Source organism: Xiphophorus hellerii, chromosome 23 (genome assembly GCF_003331165.1).
Source record: "Xiphophorus hellerii strain 12219 chromosome 23, Xiphophorus_hellerii-4.1, whole genome shotgun sequence".
NCBI classification, from domain to species: domain Eukaryota; kingdom Metazoa; phylum Chordata; class Actinopteri; order Cyprinodontiformes; family Poeciliidae; genus Xiphophorus; species Xiphophorus hellerii.
Window position 1 is genome coordinate 16,158,611 of NC_045694.1, and position 22,787 is coordinate 16,181,397.

At 39.4% G+C, this 22,787-nt stretch overlaps 1 protein-coding gene across 7 annotated transcripts in view; it reads left to right on the plus strand.

Annotated features, from left to right (window-relative positions):
* kcnip1a (Kv channel interacting protein 1 a) overlaps nt 1–22,787 on the plus strand; it is a 49,798-nt gene that overhangs the window by 23,909 nt on the left and 3,102 nt on the right. For 3 of the 7 annotated variants that reach the window (XM_032555067.1, XM_032555071.1, XM_032555068.1), the window contains one exon: nt 22,530–22,654. In XM_032555067.1, coding sequence (XP_032410958.1) covers nt 22,530–22,654 — 125 coding nt within the window. Of the gene's footprint in view, nt 1–1,771; nt 2,029–2,054; nt 2,152–22,529; nt 22,655–22,787 lie in introns of those variants that run through there. The other 4 variants (XM_032555069.1, XM_032555072.1, XM_032555066.1 and 1 more) reach the window with 4 other exon arrangements.

A 22,787-nucleotide genomic window follows, 5' to 3' on the forward strand; every position in this document is an offset into this window, starting at 1 on the left:
CAATGTTAATTGATGATTTGATTAATCAAAAGGTGGCAACATTTCTTTGGACAGCAATGTTATAAAAATGTTATTTTTCTTTTATAAATGTAATCATTGTTTGAAAATTACATTTTGTATTTACTCAGTAATAATAAAAATAGGTTAATGAATTATATATTTCGGGGTTTTTTTAAAAGTAAAAACAAAACAGTTGTTTTGTTAGTAAACAGGTAGGTAATTTTTACTGCATGTCCTGTAGAAGAAGGAAACATTTGAGAAATTATAATTTTCTCATTTTCTAAATCTCAAAAATCCTTCTTTTTAATAATGGTGTTTGTATCTTTCTTATTCAATGTGAATGTTGCAGACCCATTCATGGCTGCACAACTCTCTGATGGCAGATGCTCCCCCCAGCAGGACAGTGCATCCTTCACACTGCAGAAACAGCCCCGGGAACAGCATGACCAACATGAAAAAGAGCCAGAGATGTTGACCTAGCCTTTGGCGTCTCCCCTAGATCCCAATCTGATTGTGTAATTCTCTCAAAGCAAGTCCAATCCGCAGATCGGCCAGAAAGTCCATGCCAGGCTCTATAGGACTTCCTGGACACTGATGTAAAAGATTTACCCATTAATCTAACATCCTGGGACATAAACTGGGCTCTAATAGTCATGCCCTTAGAGATTATTGTTAGAATTTTGAAAACATTCATACATTATGTACAATAACACAAAATAAATACCAGAAGTTAATCTGAGAATCACGAATCCTGTTCTTCTCACTTACAATCATTCTCTACTTTAGTTGTTCTGTCGCATATTAGTTGAAGTTTTTGGTCATAATGAGGCAGAACATGGAGAAGTTGAAGGGGTATGAACACTTTCACATTGTGTTAGGAGCTCCATTCCAGTTTCTGTGGACTGTAAAAAAAAATAAATTCCGACTTGTGTGTTTAGCTCTTACTGTCATGAGCTTAACACTCCTACTATATTATCTGATACTTGTCTTGATCCCCCTATTTCTGTCCTATTTAATGTCTCAGCAGCTTTCTCTTGCTCTTAATCCCCCTCTCTTCTCACATCCTTGACTTTAAGTATTTCTTTCTTTCCTTTTTTTTCAGCCCATCTCTCTTTCTTGCTGTTTTTTTTTTTCTGCCTGGGGAGTCAATCCACCACCAGGCACACATAAACTCCAGGTCCCTTGATTTGTCTCGCTGATGTGCATGAGAATGTTGGGGCATCGTGGATGAATGAGCAGGAGTGACGGATGGAGGTGATGGAGGTGTTGATAGATTGAAGTGGCCTTTTCATAAAGAATGCAGCCAACAGTCAGGGACTTCTATAATTTCCGTCACAGCCGCATGTTTTTTTATTTGTCACCCCACGGTTTATAGCTTCCTCTCTAATCAATATTCAATGTTGAATTTATCTGCATATTTGTTTTGCCATCAGAAGCTAACAGGTGCTTTTAGGTGGACAAATGTAATGGGAGTTGGGGTGTATGTTGTTCTTATGCAGAGTGAGTCACTCAGTATTATCATATCAAGGGTACACTCATATTAATTTATAATTTAGTGAATCAACATCCTGCTGATTTCATGCTGAATTACTGATGCTCTCCTCTGGCAGTGGGGCTTGTGATAGATGTATGGAGAGTGAGGAAAAAGGGGAATGAAGGAGGGAAGGAGAGAACAACCCCTGATGAAAAACAAAGAATGGGGAGGGGTGTGAGGAGAAAAAGGGGTGAGAGAGAGAGAGCGAGCGCGCGAGAGAGGGCGAGGAGGAGCGTTGCGAGACGGAGAGAGAGAAAGCATGAAAGGATGACGGGGTGAGGGTTTATGCTGAGAGCAGCCAGTGAGAGAGAGAAAAGGAGGATGAGTGGAGGGAAGGAGGGCGCGGGAGTGTGTGCTGTAGCCGTCCGAACACGTGACGAAGAAATATAGACTTGAGCATCCAGACGCACTTGTTTCCACAACGACAGCGGCAAACATGGGGGCTGTGGTTGGCACGCTGACCATGCAGACCAAGCAGAGGAGGCCATCCAGGGGTGAGGAAGCGCACACAAACACAAACGCATGCATGCACAATCTGTCACCCACACACAGGCAGAAACTCATGCATGCAGCTAAATATTTCTGCAGAGAAACTTCAGATTTCCCCCTCTTTAAAGGTAAGACACCTAAATATAGAGTGTGGATATGCAAGCAGCATTAAGAACTGGTGTTTCTGTTAAGATAAATGAGAATAATAATGAAAATATTTCATGAAAGTAGAAACAGTGCATCTGTTTATCCAACAGTGAAGTTTCAGTTTGACAACGTGTTTGCAGATGTTTTGCCTTATTTTACAACAAGAAGACTTACGTTTCTCACAGTATTTAAACATATTCTGATCTAATGTTCTTTACTCTAAATGTAACTATACTTTATTTACTGTCAGTATGCATCTGCTGGCAAACACATCCCCATAACTTTGTGGGCTTTTGATTTGCAGTGTTTAGGCACTGTACTCATCAACACCAGAATTAAAAACTACTAAACACAGTTATTACACAAATTATTTGCCAGAATGGTTTCCAAAATCACTGAATTATAAACATCAGCATCCACACTTGTAGTCAAACCAAAAACATTGTATTAGCTTGGCTATACCAAGCAGGTGGCCTTTACATTAACTTTATTTGTCATAAATCAGATTTTCTGAAGTCTCAGTCAGAACACAACAAGAATGACCCCCAGGATTTGAAATTAGACAGAAAATGTTGGAGCCTGGAGTTCACAATCCAAAATACCTGCCACACATATGAACCACTGTGAAAGCTGCAGATGTTTGTTTTTTCCCCAACTCTTCTGATCGTTTGTATCTCATTAAACCTCAGGTACAAGGTAGTGCAGTATGTCCTCTATCTGTCAACATGGTCTGTTAGTGTTTGAATGGAAAAATTAATGAGTACAATATATTTAATCCAACTGGTTTTTCAAAAACTCCCAACTAAATGTTGACATTATTCCCAAATCTGAGGTCTGACCTCCAAGGCAACTTGAATGCAACTATAGCAGTGACATCAAAATTCAGAACAAGATCCTGAGCATGGCTAAACATCGTGCAATGTTTTAACTTGTTTTCTTTTAACTGGTTATGATTTCCTCATGTTCTTTAATGGCTTTAGGAAAACTGTAAAGCTTTTTTAAATTAGGACCAAACGAGATAGATATATGTAATGAGCTACAACAATGTCATCACTGTTGTAGCTTTCTAGCACTGAATGTCCGTGGTTGACCTGTGCAAATGGGCAATTCCTTTATTCAAAAACTGCTGTCACAATTTTCTATCTTTCATGTTTAAAAGTTCTTTTGAAAAAAGAAGTTATGTGTTGCTAATCAGAATGAAATGAAGGACTTTGTGGTACATCAAGTCTGGTTATTTCTTTGAAAAATGGTTGTTGCTTTTGATTTGCTCTCGTTCTCAGTAGTGCATGTATATTGGGATCAAGGAAGTGGAAATCCCTTTGTTCTGCTGATAGTGATGTCAGCATATTTCTTTTTTAACAGATATTGTTGGATCAAAGTCACCCAGGAAGGACGTTTCAATAAAATTTGAGAGTGTAAACTGTGCTTTAAACTTTACTTTTCCAACTTGTCGCTTACATGTTTATAGAAATAACTTACAGGGAATCAATTTAAGATAAGTTCATTTTAATATCTCCCTTTCGCATAAGCAAAACAGCAGATGTGTTAGCGTCTTAGTTGTTTTTGCTGTTTCTGCCGCTGCTTGTGTTACTGTTGCACGAAGTTGCAATGTCCCTTCATCTACCACTAGGGAAGAGGTGGGATACTGCAACTTCCTCTGCTAATGTCTGCGTTCTTGCTTCTCATTAACGTTGTAGGACTAAATATTTCACTGGTCTGAAGACCAAGTTGCAGCATTCAGGTGTGATGGTTAATGGAGCTCACTGTGTGCTGAAGAATCCCCAGTAAGAAGTGAAACAACGGACCTGGATGAGTGTGTGTTACTCTATCTGGCTGTGTGCACGGATACAAGCGTCAGTGCTGGTAAACACACATGTCGGAGGTATTTGTCACTCTGCTCACACTCTTCTTCTCTGTCTTGCTGTTACCTTGGAAGCATGGTAGCCATGGCAACAAAAGATGTGGGTTTTGGGGCGGGAGGGTTCGGTGGGGGGTAGAGGAGGTGATGAGATTGGGGGCTTTCCCTAAGTAAGCAAAATACACAGAACGACAGACGGATTTTCTGCAGTTTAGCCTTGAAGTGGCATCCTCTCGTAAAAACCTGTTGCTTGTGAGAGAACGCTTTTTTTGGCCTTGTTGATTATTTTGATAAAACTCACATAAACCTATGCTCATAAAATATTGAACAAGTCCAAACTGGTAGCAATAATGAATGAGCACAATAAAGCGGGGGGATCAGTGCCAGAACTGAAATATCTTCTGTTAATAGTGAGCAGTCATTTAAGCTTATGTCTCCAGGCAGGCTGTTATCAGCTTTCAGTCCAAATTAGACCACACAGGATATTTTCCAAGTGAGTGCATATGGCTGGTTTGATCTCTTGAATAAGCCCTTTTTTTCCCTCCTCCACCACAAGCCCAAACACCTTCCCTGAGGGTGTGAAAAAAGGGAAGGCGTAATTTGTTGCTATTTTGAAAAAAAAAAAGAGGTGGTTGTAGAAACCCTCGCAGTGTGCAAAAGTGTGAAAGCCGACTCTCTGTGCAAATGAAAACAAGGCTTCTTATTACCCCCACATTGGTCGTGCGACAACATGACAGAACGGGGCATGAAGCTGGAGCTATTTGGAGGTTGTTTGTAATTCTGGTGTTGAGTTGTTTGCAGCTTTAGCTGTAGGGTTGGTGTAGCAGCAAACGGAGACATTATTTCTGTGGTGTTGGGGATAAGTTACCCAGAATCACAACAATGACCACATCTCAGACAGAGAGAGTGTACGATTGTATTATTTCGAGATTAAAAGCCAGATACTCTGAGCTTTTTTATTATCTGATGCAGCCTGTTTTCCCTAACCTTTTCATCATGTTTTCTCAACCCCGTTTGGTTGTTGTAGCCTGAATTCCTCTCTGGAGAAGCTGTTGGTGAGCATTATCCTCACCTCCCTTGTGAATTTTCCTCACTTTATCCCTGCAGCAGAGCGTTTTTCGCTCCTTCCATTCTCTCTTCTCTTTACTTGTCACTCCATACTTCCCTTCCTGCATTTTACTGTTTGCTTTTTCCTGCTTCCCGTAGAGTTTTTGTATTCCTGCTTTGCTCTTTCTCCCTGTGGCTTCTCTCATTTCTTCCTTCCACTCCAATTTTTTCCCATGTTTGTTTCCCTTTATTTTACTTTCCGCCACTTTTCTGCTCACATGCTGCTAACACAATCTGCTCCTGCAGTCCTCCTTATCACAACACCTCTCCCCCTTTTTTTGTCATCCTTCTTCTCCTTGACTCTTTTTCCTCCATCACTCACACTCTCATTAACTGGTGGGAGTGCTTAGTAAGTCATCTTCATCCCTTGGCATCCCAGCAGTTTGTATTTGTGCACATGTATTCCTTCAGAGTTGAAGTCTAGACGTGTGTTTACTCAAAAATCAATATTGGCACGCTGCTCAGTGTTCCTAAATGGGTTATACTTGACTCACTCTTTCCAAACATAATCAACAGTGGCACTACTAATATGTGAGGAAGTGGCATTGTGTGTACTTCTTTGTCTTGCACAAACACGCAAAGCTGCAACTACCCTCCGGCGCTTCAGTTCTCCTTCACGGGCTGATGATGTGTGTGTATACACAAGCAGGGGAGTTCAAATTGTCTTATTTGCATAATATTTTGGTTCTCAGTGACTCCTGAAGTAATGTGTTCAGCCTTTTAGTGTGTCTGTGTGAGCGATTCACTGGACTTTCCTTTAACCACCCAACAGGCCAGCCAGGAACTCCTGACTTGGATTTGTTTCAGTGGAAAACAATGCATTTCACTATACAGCTTTTGCCATATGGAGCACGTTTATGAGCCCCAAATACTATTGTTGCAAATAAAATCTATTTTTACAATGCATACTGCACACTGCCCAAGAAGCTCACGGCCAGAGAAGTTGCTACTTTCTTGAAGAGCAGCCCATTTCCGTGGGCCAGGATGGCAGATTAGGCTAATTCAGATTATGTAAATGACAAACTCTCTGGCAAGGATTACAGGACGCAGGATGAGAAGGCTGAGGAGCGTGGCATAGTGGAAAACTGAGAAGGAGGTTTGGCAGAGGGAGAGATAAGACAAGGATAAAAAATAGTAGCAAGCAGGAGAAGGGAAAATATGTGAGCTTTAGGTTGTGATATATTAAGCAAAAGGTTCTGCGGAAAGAGGAGGTTTTAGATTTTAGGGTTTTTAGAGCTGAACGACAAGCTTTCCTGTTTTTAGTCACTACAGTTTTTACTAGTTTTTCAGTCACTTTGGTACATTTCTCAGAACAGAATTGAAAATTTCAAAACTGCGTGTTCAATCTTCAAATCATTGTCACTTGAGCACATCAAAAAAGCAATTTCTCATTTCTGTGAAAACATTGCTGCAAATGCTTTTGTAAATCCATGCAAGTGATTCTGTACAATTCTCTGCTTTTTCCTACAGTTTCAAATGCTTAAGTTCTGATGATCAAAATGATTTCTGTTGAATAATCCTAACTTCCTCAACAGTTAAGCATAAATTTGCTGCATAAGTCTTAAAAATGCTCAAACAGGATGCCATAATACACATTTCTATTAGACTTTTCTTTTAGATCTTTCCAGAATTGGTAAATTTCTCCCAGGTGATTCCTGGGTTTCTCCAATATAGGTTTGAAAAACCAGTGATCAAAACAGCACTGAAATATCACAACGCTATGTATCTAAGGGCAAGTATAGAGTGTACATAACCAGGGAACAACACAATGTTACATTTATGATAGTGGAAGGACAAGAATTTGGGCAAGGTCAATCGCCAGAAAAAAGAAGAAGAGGGAGAGGAGTGAGGAGGAAGAGGCAGAACGGGGCCAAGGACACGTGTCAGTTTCCATCACTCCAACATCATCAGGGAATGGTTTGCAACCCACAACAAGCTCCTGATGGAGTTCCTCTCGCCCTACTCTTCATTCCTTAACCACAAAGAGGATTTTTTTTCTCAGCTTCAGCATGGAGATGGAAAGTAAAAGAGACTGCTCTGTAATTCTTACAGCACAAGATGTACAGTTTTCCTTAAGGAGATCCATCTTGTGTTCACATTTCTCTTTTCCTTTCTGAATCACTATGTCATGGTCCTGACAACAAATTACGGTAAAAACATAAGATCTTTTGCAATCTCTTGCCACTGACCTCTCACAATTACAATTTACAATACTTGTCATCAAAGCTTAAACCATAGTTTACATCAAATTATCCCTTCAGACTACACTGTTATATTGACAGCATGACTAATCCATTTGACATCGTTATCTGTACACAGAGAAACAAAAACTCATCATTCTGGGGCACTGACAGGTTCACTGACACGGATATTTACTTTTTAGAGATGAACTAAGGATTTTGAGACTTTTGCAGGTAATCCATGGTGTTTTGAGAAATGCACTCACTATTTTGCAAATGTCAAAAATGACGCGAGAAATGCATCAAAGTGACAGAAAAACTGTAGCTCACGTGGCAAATGAAAGGGTAGCTCTGATGTTTGCTTTCTAGGTTAGATTTATTTAAGCTCCTCTCAGGTCTGCAGATCTTGTTTCAGAGCCTGAATCATGCAAGTTTCTGAATCACACCTGTTAAATGAAAACCTTGTTAATGACCTGCAAGAACTCAGCATTTTATATACAAAGATGAGTTTTCTGAAGGAGACACGCTTTGCTTATAAAAGCTTATATCTCTTAATTGTGAGAATCGAATTGTAAAAACTCTTCTTCTAAGATATTAGTGAAATAAAATTTTTCACTAAGAAAACAGGGCCTAAGAAAAACATTGAAGCGTTTAATACATGCACTGTGATGAAGGGCCAAATTTTTCCCATTCTTGAGTTGTAGGATACACAAAAACCATTCCAAGGGCCTCGCATGGCCCCAAGCAGTAAAGTCTGACACCCTTGGATTAACTGGTGAGGAATTTAATTTGTAGGATTGGAGGTATGAGAACCACTGAGACAGAAACATCAAATACATTAACTAAATGAAGAATGCAGTCTATGCGAAGGTTATTGGAAAATCCCTGCACCACTCGTGCTTTTTTTTAATTTATCTTGAATTTAATTGATTTTACCTTATTTAACAGTAATTTATTTTACAGTCTGCAGCACTGCATTACAAGAATCCACATAACTGAGCCCATTGATTAAAAAGACATTTTTGTAAGATATTTTGAGCAGTTCATAGATATGTCTGATTCTGAAACCTGTTGAATATAGTAATTATTTAATAATTATTCTGTGCGCCTGTTAATCTTGGAAACATTTGGAGAGATGCCCACCTGAAAAACAAGCTGATGTCTAATATCATCAGTGAGCTAAACGTTGGCAGAACAAAGCTGTTATGTGACCGACTTCTTTTCTTTTTTTCTGCCACCTTAAAAATGGACTGAATTTAAAACGCTTTTACCCCACGGGACTCATTCACCCATCTGAACTCGCAAGGCGTACAAATGTATACACTGATCACAGATTGGTTGGCAAAATGGGGTTAAGTATCCTACCCAAGGTCACTTTGACATGTAGCAGGGGAATCTGGCATCAGACTCTCTGCTTTCTGATTGCCAGACACCTTCTCTCCTCACCGAGCCACAGCCATCCCTTCTGATCAGCACTATTCTTGAACAAAACCTTTATGCTTTAACATGGTGATTCTCCTATGTGAATGGAGCACCTGCAAATAGACATAAATGGTGTATTTAAAAGCAATAAAAATACATTATGTCTGAAAGTTTTTAATAATATTGTATATCCTCATTGGTATTTATTGTTGTTCCACTCTGAAACTTTAAAATTAAAAAGAACATAATGAGCAAGATAGAAAAGCTCCCAAACTTGGGATCATGAATCATATTGAATCTCAAGCTTTGCAGCCAGTTTTGTTGAAAAATGGTTCATTATTTATGTCTTTGAGTGCTCAGTATGGACCTATGTGATCAGAAATTTATTGCAAGAACTGATGCAATATAAGGGTTAGCATTTAATGTTCTTGTGGTAATATGTTAATTAAAACTTTTTTCTTGCTCATTTTGAACAAGGCTGGGTCAAGACAAAACCTTTCTTTTGATTTTGCTGATGCATTTAAAGTTATATGAAGGTTGTAGACTTTTGTAGTTGAATGACTAGATTTGCATTGAACGCATAAATTATGCTACGGACTAACTAGTGATGATGAGCTGTTAATTTTTCACTTGACCAAAGTGATGACTGACAGAACAAATACTGGAAAACAGATTTTCTGTAAAAAATTTAATCTATTAAACCTAAAAACTTTCACTTTTTTGGCGTTGAAATCCATACATCGATTAACTCCCAACTAACTGTCTAGTTAGTTCTATTCAGTATATTGTATTTTATAATATAAAGATTATATATATTATATTTAGCTTAATTTTATTTTAGCAGAAAAAGCACAATGAATTAATTATAATATTTTAAATGGAGAATTAGAAATTTTACAGCCAGGTACAGCTGTGAGCAATGACCAGAAGTATTTGTGTCTAAGTCAAGAGGACTGAAATTCCAGCATGAGAAATATACAAAAGAACAACTATTATTTGTTTAAATGCTTTTTATTTTTGTCATTAAAAACGATACAAAAAATACAAGAAATAAAACAATTCCACACATATTTACACTAGGCACAGTGGGGGGCTGCGTGTGTGTGTGTGAGTGGCATGTCCTTGTGTGACTGGCATTTCAGCACTCACTCAGCAGTCTGTCTGCACTGTCGGAACATACCTGGCACTGCCAGGGTATGACCCTGGTGCATTTGCCACATGTGTATTTGTAGCAGTCAACGCATCTCACAGTTGCACAATTGTTCCTGCATCGATGGTTGACCTGACACTTCGCCCTTTTGCCTGAGCTGGGTGTGGAAGGTTGTTGCCGAAGCAGTTTCTCCTTGTGTGCCTTCTTCTCACTCACATGAGAGTTACCCAACTCTTTTGCAAGCTCAACCAGGAAGTCCACCCGTCTCTCCTGCACCCCAATGCATGCCTGATAAAGCACATGTGCATTCAGTGCTGCCATGTCAGTCATGTTGTAGAACACCGCAACTGGCCATCTCCGTGTTCCTGCACGCACGCTGTAGTCCCGCACCATTTGGTCCATCACATCCACACCGCACTTTGTTTTGTTGTATTGTGTGACCGTGTTTGGCTTCCTTTTGGTGGTATCCTCAGTCTCAACCACGCTGTGCATGCTGCTGAGAACGTAAACGGCCTTCTTCCTTTTGGGCGCATACACTGTCAGCGTGGCACCAGTGGTTGAAAACACCTGCAGTGGTGAATTCAGTGCGATCCATCTGTCTAGCGGATTGAGGAATTTCCCGGCTTCTCTTGTTGACTGTGCCGAGGATGGTGGTTTTCCGGCTAAGCAGTTGTTGTGCAAGTGACAGTGATGTAAAGAAATTGTCCGTGGTTACAGTTCTGCCCTTGTCCATGAACGGTTCCATCAGCCTCATCACTACAGTCTCGGACAGTCTCTCCCCGCTGGGACGACTGGGGTCCTTGCCAAGATATGGGAAGACATTACAGATGTACTGTGATTTCAAGTCGCAAGCCACCCAAAACTTGATGCCAAACTTGTCCGGTTTTGTTGCAATGTATTGCAGGAAACAGCAGCGAGTATTTGATGGAAAAAGCTGTTCACCAATAGTGATGTGTCGACCAGGGTTGTAGGATGCGATGCAGTTAGTGACAAATGATCCCCAAACATCGGAGATTGCAGCAAACTTATCGGTCTCCGCTCGCTCACTGCGTGTAAACATGTCATCAAAGCGTAGGTGTCGCATGATGTCTTGGAAGCGGTTTCGGGCCATAGTTGCAATGATCCTTGGGTTTCCCAGGTTTGCTGACCAGCTGTCACGTAGTGATGGAACCTTGTTCACCCCCCGCAAGATAATGACTGAAATAAATGCCATTAGTTCCGGGAGATCCATGAACCAATCCTGCTGCTCCGTGTGACGTGCATGTTGAGTAGTCCATTCTTGAATGCTACGAAGCATGTCAAGAGTGATAAAACAGAGGAAGCTCTGAAGGCGACTCTGGATACTTCGTCTGGCCTCAGCGCTTGGCTCTCCATCTGTGGCGTACGGTTCTATTGGAGTGAAATCGAGATGTGTCCCCACTTGTTCTTCACGCCACACTGTGCCATCTTTCTCGGTCTCTGACGGCTCACTCCCCAAACGAGCTCTCTTTTTTGGTAGAGGGAGAGTCTCCTCATCTGCAAGATAAACAATTTCAAATTAACTTTTTGTTTGGTTCTAAATAAAAAATAGTCAGGAAAATAAAATAGGTAGGTTGAGAAATCTAACCTGAAGACAGCTCAGAGTCCGAATCTGGTTGAAGGTCTATGTCTTCTCCATCTGAATCACAAGGGCTGGCACTGCTCTGAATCAGTTCCAATGCCTTCTGAGTGGTGAGCCTCTTCTGCATTTTGTTTCTTGTGAACTAAATAGGTGAAGCAGTCACCTATTTATACTCCACAGCACAAAAGGCTGCATGCAAATTTGCATGTGCAAAGTCTCCCAGATCTCTTTTACTTACACTTTTTGCATGATTTTCCACTCCTACCTTCTGGCCTGACGGTCAATGGCCACATTTACAATTGAAGAAGGGATGCTAATTTGAGCCATCAGAGTCGTTAGTTTGGTTTCAGGGTCTTTTGACCCTCTTTCTGGACTTCAGGGGGGAGGTCGAAAACCCTGGTAATGCTAGCTGTTTTCAATGCTGTCTTACGCTCCAAAAAGTCAATACTGGTCGCCATGGCTACGGCTACAAATAGCGACTAGCTCTAGCCATTAGCTTTAGTTTTGATGTTAGCTCTTGTGTTTTGGTCATTGTGTACTGTAATTTTATTAAAAACAGAAAGTGGAAACTGCACCATGTGAAGAAAAATCCAGACAAAAACAACACCCAGAAAGGCATCTAAACAAAGAAACAGCTTTTTTGTTTTTTAAAGAAAGTTTTTCATTGTTTTGGGGACAATTTCCATCCCACTCAAAGCTCTGTTGGTAAACCAAAACTTAATTAAGCCCAGAGCAAGCATGCTCATCTCCCCAACTTATTTAAAACATGATTCAAAATTGAGTGTGCAGAGTGTTTTTCAAAGAGCAATAAAACATCTCTGGTCCAGCTTTGATATTTTCTACTATTTTCAGAAAAACATGTGGTTCGAATGATTTGCAGAACGCTGAATTCTGTTGTTTTTACAGATTACGCAGTGTCCCAACGTTTTCTGAAAGCTTGGTTACAGTCCTTCAGCTGCTCTGCATTTATAAATGATTTCAAAACATTTGAGGTTTAAAGAAAAAACACAAGTAAGCTTCTTTCAAGGCCAAAACATTCATTAAGTCTGTCAAAATGGCTGCCAAGACAAACCAGTTTGAGGCCGACCAATTTCTCCTCCAAACAGAGAGGAGGATGAAATAAATACTCTAAATTTTAACACATTTTCTATTTATCAGTGAGGAAATGTTAGTGAAGCTGCATGTAAAGATTTAACTCGGTATTTATTACTTTAGAAAAGCATCTGAGATTTATGTGTCTTTTAACTGGGAGTACCAGGGTTTTCGACCTCTCCCCTGACGTACCGAAAGAGGGTCAAAAGACCCTGAGTCCAAACTGACGACTCTTATGGCTCAAATTAGCATCCCTTCTTCAATTGTAAATGTGGCCATTGACCGTCAGGCCAGAAGGTAGGAGTGTGAATAGTCCATGTTGGGGGTGGGTGCGATCTATGATGGTATCTATGATACCTACAGGAGATCAGATCTCCTGTAGGTAATGCTCTTCAGTTTAGTTTTGAAGCATACATGAAGTGTTTTTGGAGAGATGTGACCTTTTGCAGCTGATCCATGATGTTGTGCTGCATTATCCAGATCATTTTGCCAAATGTACATAGAGTTTGCAAAACATACAATCTGTTTCAAGAAATATGCAAAGGTTTTTTCAAAAGAAATTAGTAATGTTTTTCTTTTAAATAAAGCTAAGTGGGTTTAAAATGACAATTTAGAAATAAACTAACCAAATTAATTGTGTTGATCCACCTCAAAAAAATCATGCAAAAAGTGTAAGCAAAAGAGATCTGGGAGACTTTGCACATGCAAATTTGCATGCAGCCTTTTGTGCTGTGGAGGATAAATAGGTGACTGCTTCACCTATTTAGTTCACAAGAACTAATGGCATTTATTTCAGTCATTATCTTGCGGGGGGTGACCAAGGTTCCATCACTATGTGACAGCTGGTCAGCAAACCTGGCAAACATGATTGACATGGCAGCACTGAATGCACATGTGCTTTATCAGGCATGCATTGGGGTGCAGGAGAAACGGGTGGACTTCCTGGTTGAGCTTGCAAAAGAGTTCGGTAACTCTCATGTGAGTGAGAAGAAGGCACACAAGGAGAAACTGCTTCGGCAACAACCTTCCACACCCAGCTCAGGCAAAAGGGCGAAGTGTCAGGTCAACCATCGATGCAGGATGCGTGTCCCGAGGCCGAAACATCATCAGTGACCCCTCACACCCCCACCATGGACTGTTCTCCCTGCTGCCCTCTGGAAAGAGGTTCCGCAGCATCCGGTGCAGGTCCACCAGGTTCCGAAACAGCTTTTTCCCACTTGCCATCAGACTGCTGAACTCTTAACTGGACTGCACTCAAAAACTGGTCTCCACTTTATACCTTGCACATGTACAGAGCTAAATAACTTCTATTTTACTGTCAGTCCTGCACTTTATATTTTATATTTAGATTTATATTCATATTTTATACTGTATTTTATTTTACTCTGGAGTAACCTCACAACATTGGAACCTCAAACATTGTCCTGAGCCGTATGCAACGAAATTTCGTTCTGTATACACCCTGTGCATGCAAAATGGCAATAAAGTCAGTCTAAGTCTAAGTCTAAGTCTAAGGAACAATTGTGCAACTGTGAGATGCGTTGAGGCCATTACCAGGGTAATTATAAGGTAATGGCCTTATTTACAGAACAAAAGCGCCTGCTAGCTAAAATCCTTCAGGTCGGTCGACCCATCTCTGGGCTCCAAAGGTAGAAATGTTAAATGACCTTTCTCTGGTGTTAAACAGTTTGGTAGATGATGCGCATTTACACAATTTCTCCCCATTTGGAAATTGGCATTCACATTTATCTAAATAGGCTTAAAAGTACGGCAGGGGAAGCTGCTCTGAGTTTTTGTTGCTCTACAAACATTTCCTTGACCTGGAAAAAGTTAGCTCACATTGCACCTGCTAACCTTAATAAAAACTGTGGCATCAGCAGTAATGTTTGCATTGAGCTGTGAAACTCCACTCATTTATCTAAATAGTGTCAGAATTTTCTTAAGGGAAATATGTTACTTTTGTTCGCAGTGGCAATATAATAAATTATTTAACAATGAATATTAATGTAGTGCAATACTGGTGCTAACAATAAAGCCTCCACTTTACTCATTTTTAAACCAGATGCCTTTAACTAAAAACCGTAAGAGCAGGTTTGTGTTGACACGTAAGGCAACAAAACAAGTGCAGACCTGGAGATAAACCTGTACTTTTGTGTGTTTTACTTGTTAAGCTATATGATTGATTGCAAGATTTCTAAGAGAATGAAAACAAGCGCCTATTTGAAGCTACACCTGTTGGTGCTGTTTGTGCTGAAATCGCAACTTTGATTCATGTGATCCATCTCTAGTTTCACAACCACCTCTCACACAAACCCTTTTGTCTCTTCTTATTCTGTTTTCTTCTATTTTTCTCAACATCACAAAAGCTCATCTGGGATTTTTTTTTTTTTTGTACATTTACACTTCCAGCTTCAGAATTTTCCAACACAAAAAAACATCCATCCGTTTACTGTCTGAACCTGGTCGTCCTTGCGGGGTTGTGGGAGGGCTGGTGTCTCCAGCTGGTCTTTAGGCGAGAGGTGGGGTACAACCTGGATAGGTCACCAGTTCCACACAAGCCAACACACAACAATCCAAGCACACTCATATCTGAGCACAACTTGGAAATAAAAATTAACTTGACCATCATGTTTCCATTCTCAGGAACAAATATCTGTAATTGAGGACTTAGCTGAGTTGTAAGTTTATTCATAAGCTGTTACATATGATTCTAAGGCTGAAATGGTTCCTTGTTTATCTTATAAAACATTATGTTTTTAATCTGTGGACAGGTTTGCCTTTCATGTGCACTGGTGAAACACAACTTTCATATTCATTTATTGAGTTGCATAACATTAAATATTCCAGCTACTTTAGAGGTTTTGACCAGGATCATCATCATGTTTATGTCCTATTATGAAAAAACATTTTGTTAATATTTTGGAAGGAAACTCCCAATAAATCTACAATATTGCACCCAGAGTCCCAGACACATTTTTTGTCAGGACAGCAATTTGCTCACTTCATAATTACATGTAAATCACCATCTCAGTGTAAGTTTTAACTGCAGAATTGAATATTCTTATCTGTTTTTATCCTGCATGAACTTTAAGTCCTTTAGAGCAAATCGGTGGCTCTCAAGCAGCTGTAGCACTTCACTGTCAGCAAGCAACTAATTCCTTCAGGGCTCAATAGTATAATCAATGCCACATTAAGTCAAATCTGTAATGCACAGAGTAGCATTAACACACCTGATGGTTATGTTGATAGAAAACCTCCCACACCTGGCGACACCTGTATTACAAATGTTTGCAAATATTCTATTTTATTATTTAAAAGCAACAAGTGGTTATAAATTAGTTGGACTCATTTTGTGTTGGCTTTTCATTTTGCAGCACAGTAAACTGCGTTCAGCCTGGTTTGTCCTCTGATAGGGTGATAGCCCCTATTATTTGATGTTAAAGGTTAGATTTTAGTGTCACGTCACATAAGATGTGACCCTTATATGAATCTGTTCTGTTTGTGGTAACTAATCTCTTAGACCAAGTGTGGTGCTCTGTGTTTTAGCATGCATTTTTGACTGCAGAGGTTATCTTCATCTGCTGTGTTTGTGCATCTTGTCAAATAGAAGAGTTGTTTAGTAACATCAGTTTACAATCTGAATGGGAGAAATGGTAATTGGCATTAAAAGTGAAGTTCACATTAATTAATATTATTTGAAATGTCTCATAAAATAAGATTAAATGTTAATATTTCCTCTAAATGAAATTCTTCTTAGTCTGCAGCTGTAATAACTCTGCGGTGCAGCAGAGCCCCCTGCAGGCAGCAAGATGAAAGCTTCACTTGAGTTTATTTGGTTCCTTTTATCGTTAACATTTTCATGTACTCATTTGGCTGAAGGAGCAACTTACAAGGGTCAAGCTTCAAAACAGTGAGATACTGTCAGACTCCAGCAGGATGAAACATGAAGATTATCGGTGAGTGTCTTTGTAGGTTGGTGAATGAAAACAGCTGGCTTGTTTGTAGAGATGGATGCAAAACAAAGTTTCTGCTGAACAGAAGGTGGTGGAAATTAGGTAGGTGTGGGATTTGTATTGAATGTATTGCTGTACTTTACTGTAATTATCCAAATTAACTACGGGAATACCACTATCAGGGTAGTACATAGTCCTACTTACTTATTGCACACAAGTCTTTATTCAGACATAGGCATACAGTGCCTTCCCAAAACTTTTTCACATTTTGTAACAGTATATCCACAAACATCAGTGTATTTTAAAAGAAATTTAAGCTATATATAAGGAAAGACTAGAACATTATTCTGAACTGAAAGGAAAACAAATACACGGTTTTCATTTTTTATTAAGAAGTACAAATTAGAGAATTATTGTGTGCATTTGCATTAGGCCTGCTTGAATTAAGAACTTCTGCAGAACCTCCTTTTGTTGCAATAAAAAAAAATTAGATTGCCATTTTTCTCCATTTGTCTTTGCAAACTGGCTGAACCTCAGTCAGTTTGGATGGAGAAAGTGCTTTTATCTGAATGTTGGTCTGGATTGCAAGTCCTCAAGGGCCGGTGTCCTGCTACCTATAGATACTCCCTTGTCCTACACACTTGAATTAAATAGTGAAACTGCCTCATTAGCATGCTGTCAAGCTCTCTGGAGATCTGCTAATGAGCTAATATTGGAGCCAGGTGTGCTGAAGCAGAGACACCTAAAGGTTGCAGAACATTTTGAGGACTGTAGTTTGAGCCTACTGATCTAAACCATCGAACTGTGTGTTTAGGGTCTCTGTTCGACTGGAAGCTGAACCTCCCGAGTCTCAAAGTTTCCCTCTATGATTGACCTGTTCTTAGCTCGAGACATTTTCCCATTAACTCTGACTTAGGTTCTCTAGCACTGCTGAAGAAACATATTCCCGTAGCAGGAAACTGACTCCACAATGTGTTCAGGCTGAAATGCAGTGTTGGTGTTTCTTCAAACTGAACGTTTTGCATGTAAACCAAAACAATTAAATGCCATAAATGTAAAATCACACTCTTAATCAAAGCTACTCTAAATATCTAGTTTAATTTAGCAAAAACAGATCCAACTGGACTTGGTTTTCATGTTTGAACTATTTTAAATAAGTCATGGGCTTTTCCAATCCAAAATTACAGCTTGAGCGATGCCTGTGCAAGATGTTGTAGATCTACCATAAGCTTCATATTTTGGAAACAAATAACTTATCATAAAATAAGCTGTTGGTTTGTTTATTTCTCTGAGACATTGGCTGGATGTAAAGCTTCAAACATTGAGGATGTGTTGGTTTGTGCTGCCCCCTGCTGGTGGTTAGAAGTTTCAGGCTGTTGTTTTCTTGCCAGTTTAGATCGACCCCATAACTTCTGCAGCTCAGTCAATTTAATAATTCACCAGGTGTTTTGATTTTTTTAAATGTAAATACACAAGACTTCAGCTTGTTTTGTCAGAAATGTCACTTTGCTATAAAATAGTTTCTGCTCAATGGAGATGACCGTATGTAAATGGCAAGCAATTAATCTAGTGCTGATCTGTTTGAGAACACTGCAGAGAAATAATCCCATACAGCTGAAGGTGAGTTCATCAGTGTGACTGTGCAGAACAGAGAGGACCCTCCAGTTAAAATACAGCTCCAAGCAGTGAAGGACACAGAGACTGTAATACGACTGAGAACAAAGGGTTGAGGAGGACAGAAAGAGAGTAACTGGGATGGAGAAAAGGTCGGGACATGGGAGGTAGACGCTTCGGGGACATGGAGAGATGAGGGGATAAAAAGAAGCAGAGGAGTGCAGATGTTTCTGTCATAGTGCAGCAGGCTCATGGCGGCTCAAAGTTCATGGAGGCTGTTTCAAAGTTACTTGTTCTTGGTTATCATTATGTGAAGCTGTCATTAGTAAGAAATCAGAATGGAAGGAGAGGAGCAGAGGGACAACAGCTTACAGACGATAGCCATCGTTCTGCTGTGTTGTGGTGCCGCCAAACTGCTGCACCTGCTGGGAGTCATCGCTGTGGAGGGTGAGTTTTACTACAGCTGTAATCCAAGAATAACAGTTTCAACACTAAGTTTATGGAAGAGAAAGATCACAAAATGAATAAACAGGATTAATTGTACTTCTTGATCTATGGCTACTTCTTAGCGTTGGTTATTCAATTGTAGCATCTGAACGGTTTTGTATTTTCTGCTCTTTGCTTCAAAATTTTGCAATTACTTAATTTCTTTGCTATTGTTTTGTTTCCCTTATTCCTTTGTAGCATTGCAAACAGCTGACATTGCATAGCAGAGGATATATAATTGTACTTTTGATTAAACTCATTTGTCTGTGAATTAAACAGTTGAATGTAAACACATTATTATGTATTCAGTCATTTCATGGCGTTATACTTATCCTCTAATTAAAATCCTATTTATCAACTTATATGAGAGAACACTGAACACTATTCATTCCACACAGATGGCACAAAACATCAACTCTGTCAATCTAATCTATTTTGTACGTCCGAATAATATAGAATGAAGAACTGCTTGATTTGATTAGATCCTCTGCAACACATGCTGCTACTGTTATGCCCAGGACGCTATGTCAAAGATAGAAAATAATTGCTGTAAATTCATTTTTGGAAGATATAATGATCTTAGAAAGAGGACTTTCCACATAGTGGTTGCTTTAATTCAGGAACGAACCCTAACTGTGAAATGATTGTATTCAAACTTTTGCTAAGTAGAATGAGAGTACCGATGTGTCAGTCTCATGTTGCACGTTGTAATGTTTTGCATGAAAGTGATATGCTTCAAAGGGTTTTGTTGTATACTTGCTGTTGCTTGGTGTGTCTCTTTCTAACTGCAGTCCTTGGTAAAGATGCCATAAAGTCTGACTTCCCTGCTTAATGAAGCTTGTGACCTTCAGCAGCAGGTCAGAGAGTCGAACAGATTCATGGAGGAAACATTAGAGGTGATACAGTATTTTAGGTTCTGTTAAGCAACAAATGTTGCGTCGTTCAGGAGAGTTATAGCTCAATAAAAGGATGGCTTATCTTTACAGCGTTGGGTTTGTAATAGTATTTAAACACTCAACAGGTTCCTGATCTGAACATCTGTAACATTAACTTGGCTGTTTTTAAACTGGAAGTAAAGTTCAAACCCAACTTTCTCGAGATGTATAAAGGGTGTAAACATTTTGTGCCTGGATTTTAATTGTTTAACTGGTGACTGTGATGCAACTCAGAATAACTGTAGCTGCACTGCAACCTTGTCCTCATGATTTATTGGGAGAACTGAACTTGGAGAGGCGCTGGAGTAATGAGGCTTTGCAAAGCCCTAACGGTTTTCCCACAGATATATAAATGTCTCAATTTCAAAACTGCCAATGTTTCAAAGTCTTGATTGCAAAGAACACAATGAACCTGAAGCTACACATTAATCAAAAGCTGAAATAAAAGGTTCTGATCGCATTTTATGCTTCAAATCCACTGCTACTAAAACTATCAGATCAAATCAAAGCAATATCCACATCCAGAAGTAAAGATTTTATCCAACTGATGCTGAGATCTTATATTTTGAACAGAGCTTCCAAGAAAGTAAAAAAGTTATTTTCACTTATGTTAAATTACACCATGCAATGTTTTCTAACCCGTGTTTGAAGACTAGAAGTTTTATTTATGGGGGTTTCTGTGCCACAGTCCTGCAGCCTTAAGACCCAGTGGAGATATTTTATGTAAGGCAGATACATTTCTAATATTAGATCCTCACCCTACGCTTCTGTCTCTTCGACATCATCTTGAAAGGGCCTTCATTAAACATCACTTTTTATTATCTAAACATCTCAGGGATTTCTTCCTCTTTTTTGCTTCAGGCTTTTATTACTTCCCATTATGACCACTTTATCACATTCTGAATTTTTATTAGCACATCTAATAAATTATGCACAGTTATAACAGTATGCATAATTATTACTTTGCAGATGGCTAAGGGGTCTGAGAGCTGTGAAGATAGGTTTGTTAGAGAGAAGAGATGGAGGGAAAGTATTTGATTTTATGCTGTGATGTTCACCTTTAGCCGTGTGTGTGAGAGAAGTCAGTGGTTTGTCCTTTCTCCCCTCCCCTGCAGCGAGGTGGATAATGAGTTGGTAATGATGGGGCCCAACAGAGGACGAACACAGAGCTGCTGATCTGACCTCTACCTCTCTGCAGCGCCATGTCTCATCCTCTCTTCTACTGATTAACTGGAAGAATTTAATGAAAGCAAAATAAGGCTCCACAAAGGATGAGCTCACTTTTGAGGATCATGTTGGTCCATTGCATATTATATATAGTAGGATGTGACAGAAGATTTTTATTTATTTTTTGGTAGAGTGGAGAGATCTTAAGTTTTTTTAGGCTGTGACGGTATGTTATGATTGTAAGCATGGAACACATGAGAGTTTATCTCTATTGTTGCATTGTTTTCACTGCAATTCGGTGATTCAAGAATTTATTCCCAACTAAATCAAGTCTTTATATAACAATAAATGCAGGTAAATATAAATCTAGATCTTGATTTTTTTTTTTCATTTATGCAATTTTGCTTACGTTTTTTTTTCCCTGAAAGTAATTTAAAAAAGAAACAGAATAGTATAACAGTATACAGTATAACAGTATAGGCTGTGGAACAAAGGCTGTGGAGCAGTTAGTACGGAAGTAAAATACTCACTACTGTATTAAGTATTTGACCAATAGGATGAAATGTTGAGACTTTCACTTTTACTCACTATTTTTCGAACTTATTGCTACTTTTACTCCGATACATTTTCAATGTGTGGTTTAGTTACTCGTTACAAAAAAGCGAGAGAGAGAAACAAAGTGTTTTGACCCCACCTACTGATTAGCAAGTAGCAAGCAGGCTACCGAACAAAGTCGTAGCCTGCTTGCCTGGGCTTGTTCATCACCTCCAATAGGATACACCTGTTTCGCTTCTCCCATTGTTGGGGAAATCAGAAATCGGAACACGTTACATTAGGTGGGAGGGTGGGACGTACAGAGAACAGTGCTGCCCGCACTGACGCGGCTCAGGGATTACGTGACACGCAGCGCCGTGCCCTATCATGCACTGTAAGCTATGTAATGTGTTTTGAGGCAATTGACCAAAATCCCGGACAATTCTTAAATTCCCCCCGGACATCTTTTTAGGTCTGAAAAGTAGGACATGTCCGGGAAAAAGAGGACGTCTGGTCACCCTAGTTCAATGGGGGACAGAAGCCATAGCGATAGCAATTTAGACTAAATGTAACGAATATAGGAAAGGCATGCAAGTTCAAAACCACAAACCATTAACATGTGCTACTCTTTAAAACTGGAACAATTTATTAGCAGGTTTCATTCTGCCTGCACTTGGTTGGGTACATTATTTTATGTTTATTTGACAAGTTTACCAAAATATAAGAAATGTCATTCAAACTTGCCTTGTTTTACTTTTTACTTGTACTTTTCATTACATTACTTGAGTACATCCATTTTTACAGTAATTTCCATACTTAAGTACAAGAAGTTTCAGATACTTTAAGACTTTTACTCAAGTAACATTTCAGTCAGTGACTTCGACTTTTACCAAAGTCGTATTTTGGAGAGGTACTTGTACTTTTACTTGACTCTGAGATTTCAGTACTTTATACAACACTGCTGTGGAGCACACATATGTATATATGTGTGTGTGTTTTTCTGCTCTCTGTAATAATAGGATAACTGATAAACAATCATAGACAAGCAAACTTCTAGTGGCAATTAAATCAACATGTGTGTTTTTGGACTGTGGGAAGAAGCTGGAGTACTTGGAGAGAACACACACATGCATGAGGAGAGCATTCAAACTCCATCCAGAAATCTGGATACTACAAAATGTGGACATACAAAATGTATAGAAATTATATGATTAGCATTGTAATGTTAACTGGAAGTGTTCCTCTTTGTGTTTCTTTTCAGACAAAGCCGACGATGACTTGGAGATGACCATTGTGTGCCATCGGCCGGAGGGTCTCGACCAGCTTGAAGCTCAAACCAATTTCAGTAAAAGAGAGCTCCAAGTTCTCTACCGGGGCTTCAAGAATGTGAGAGACTTTACAAGTGCATGTTTATCTTCTCTAAATATGACATCTTCATTCCTGAAAACTATCATATTAGATCATTTTTAACAAGCTAACAAAGATGAAGAAAGAGGTGCAAATTAGGTTAATGCTATGC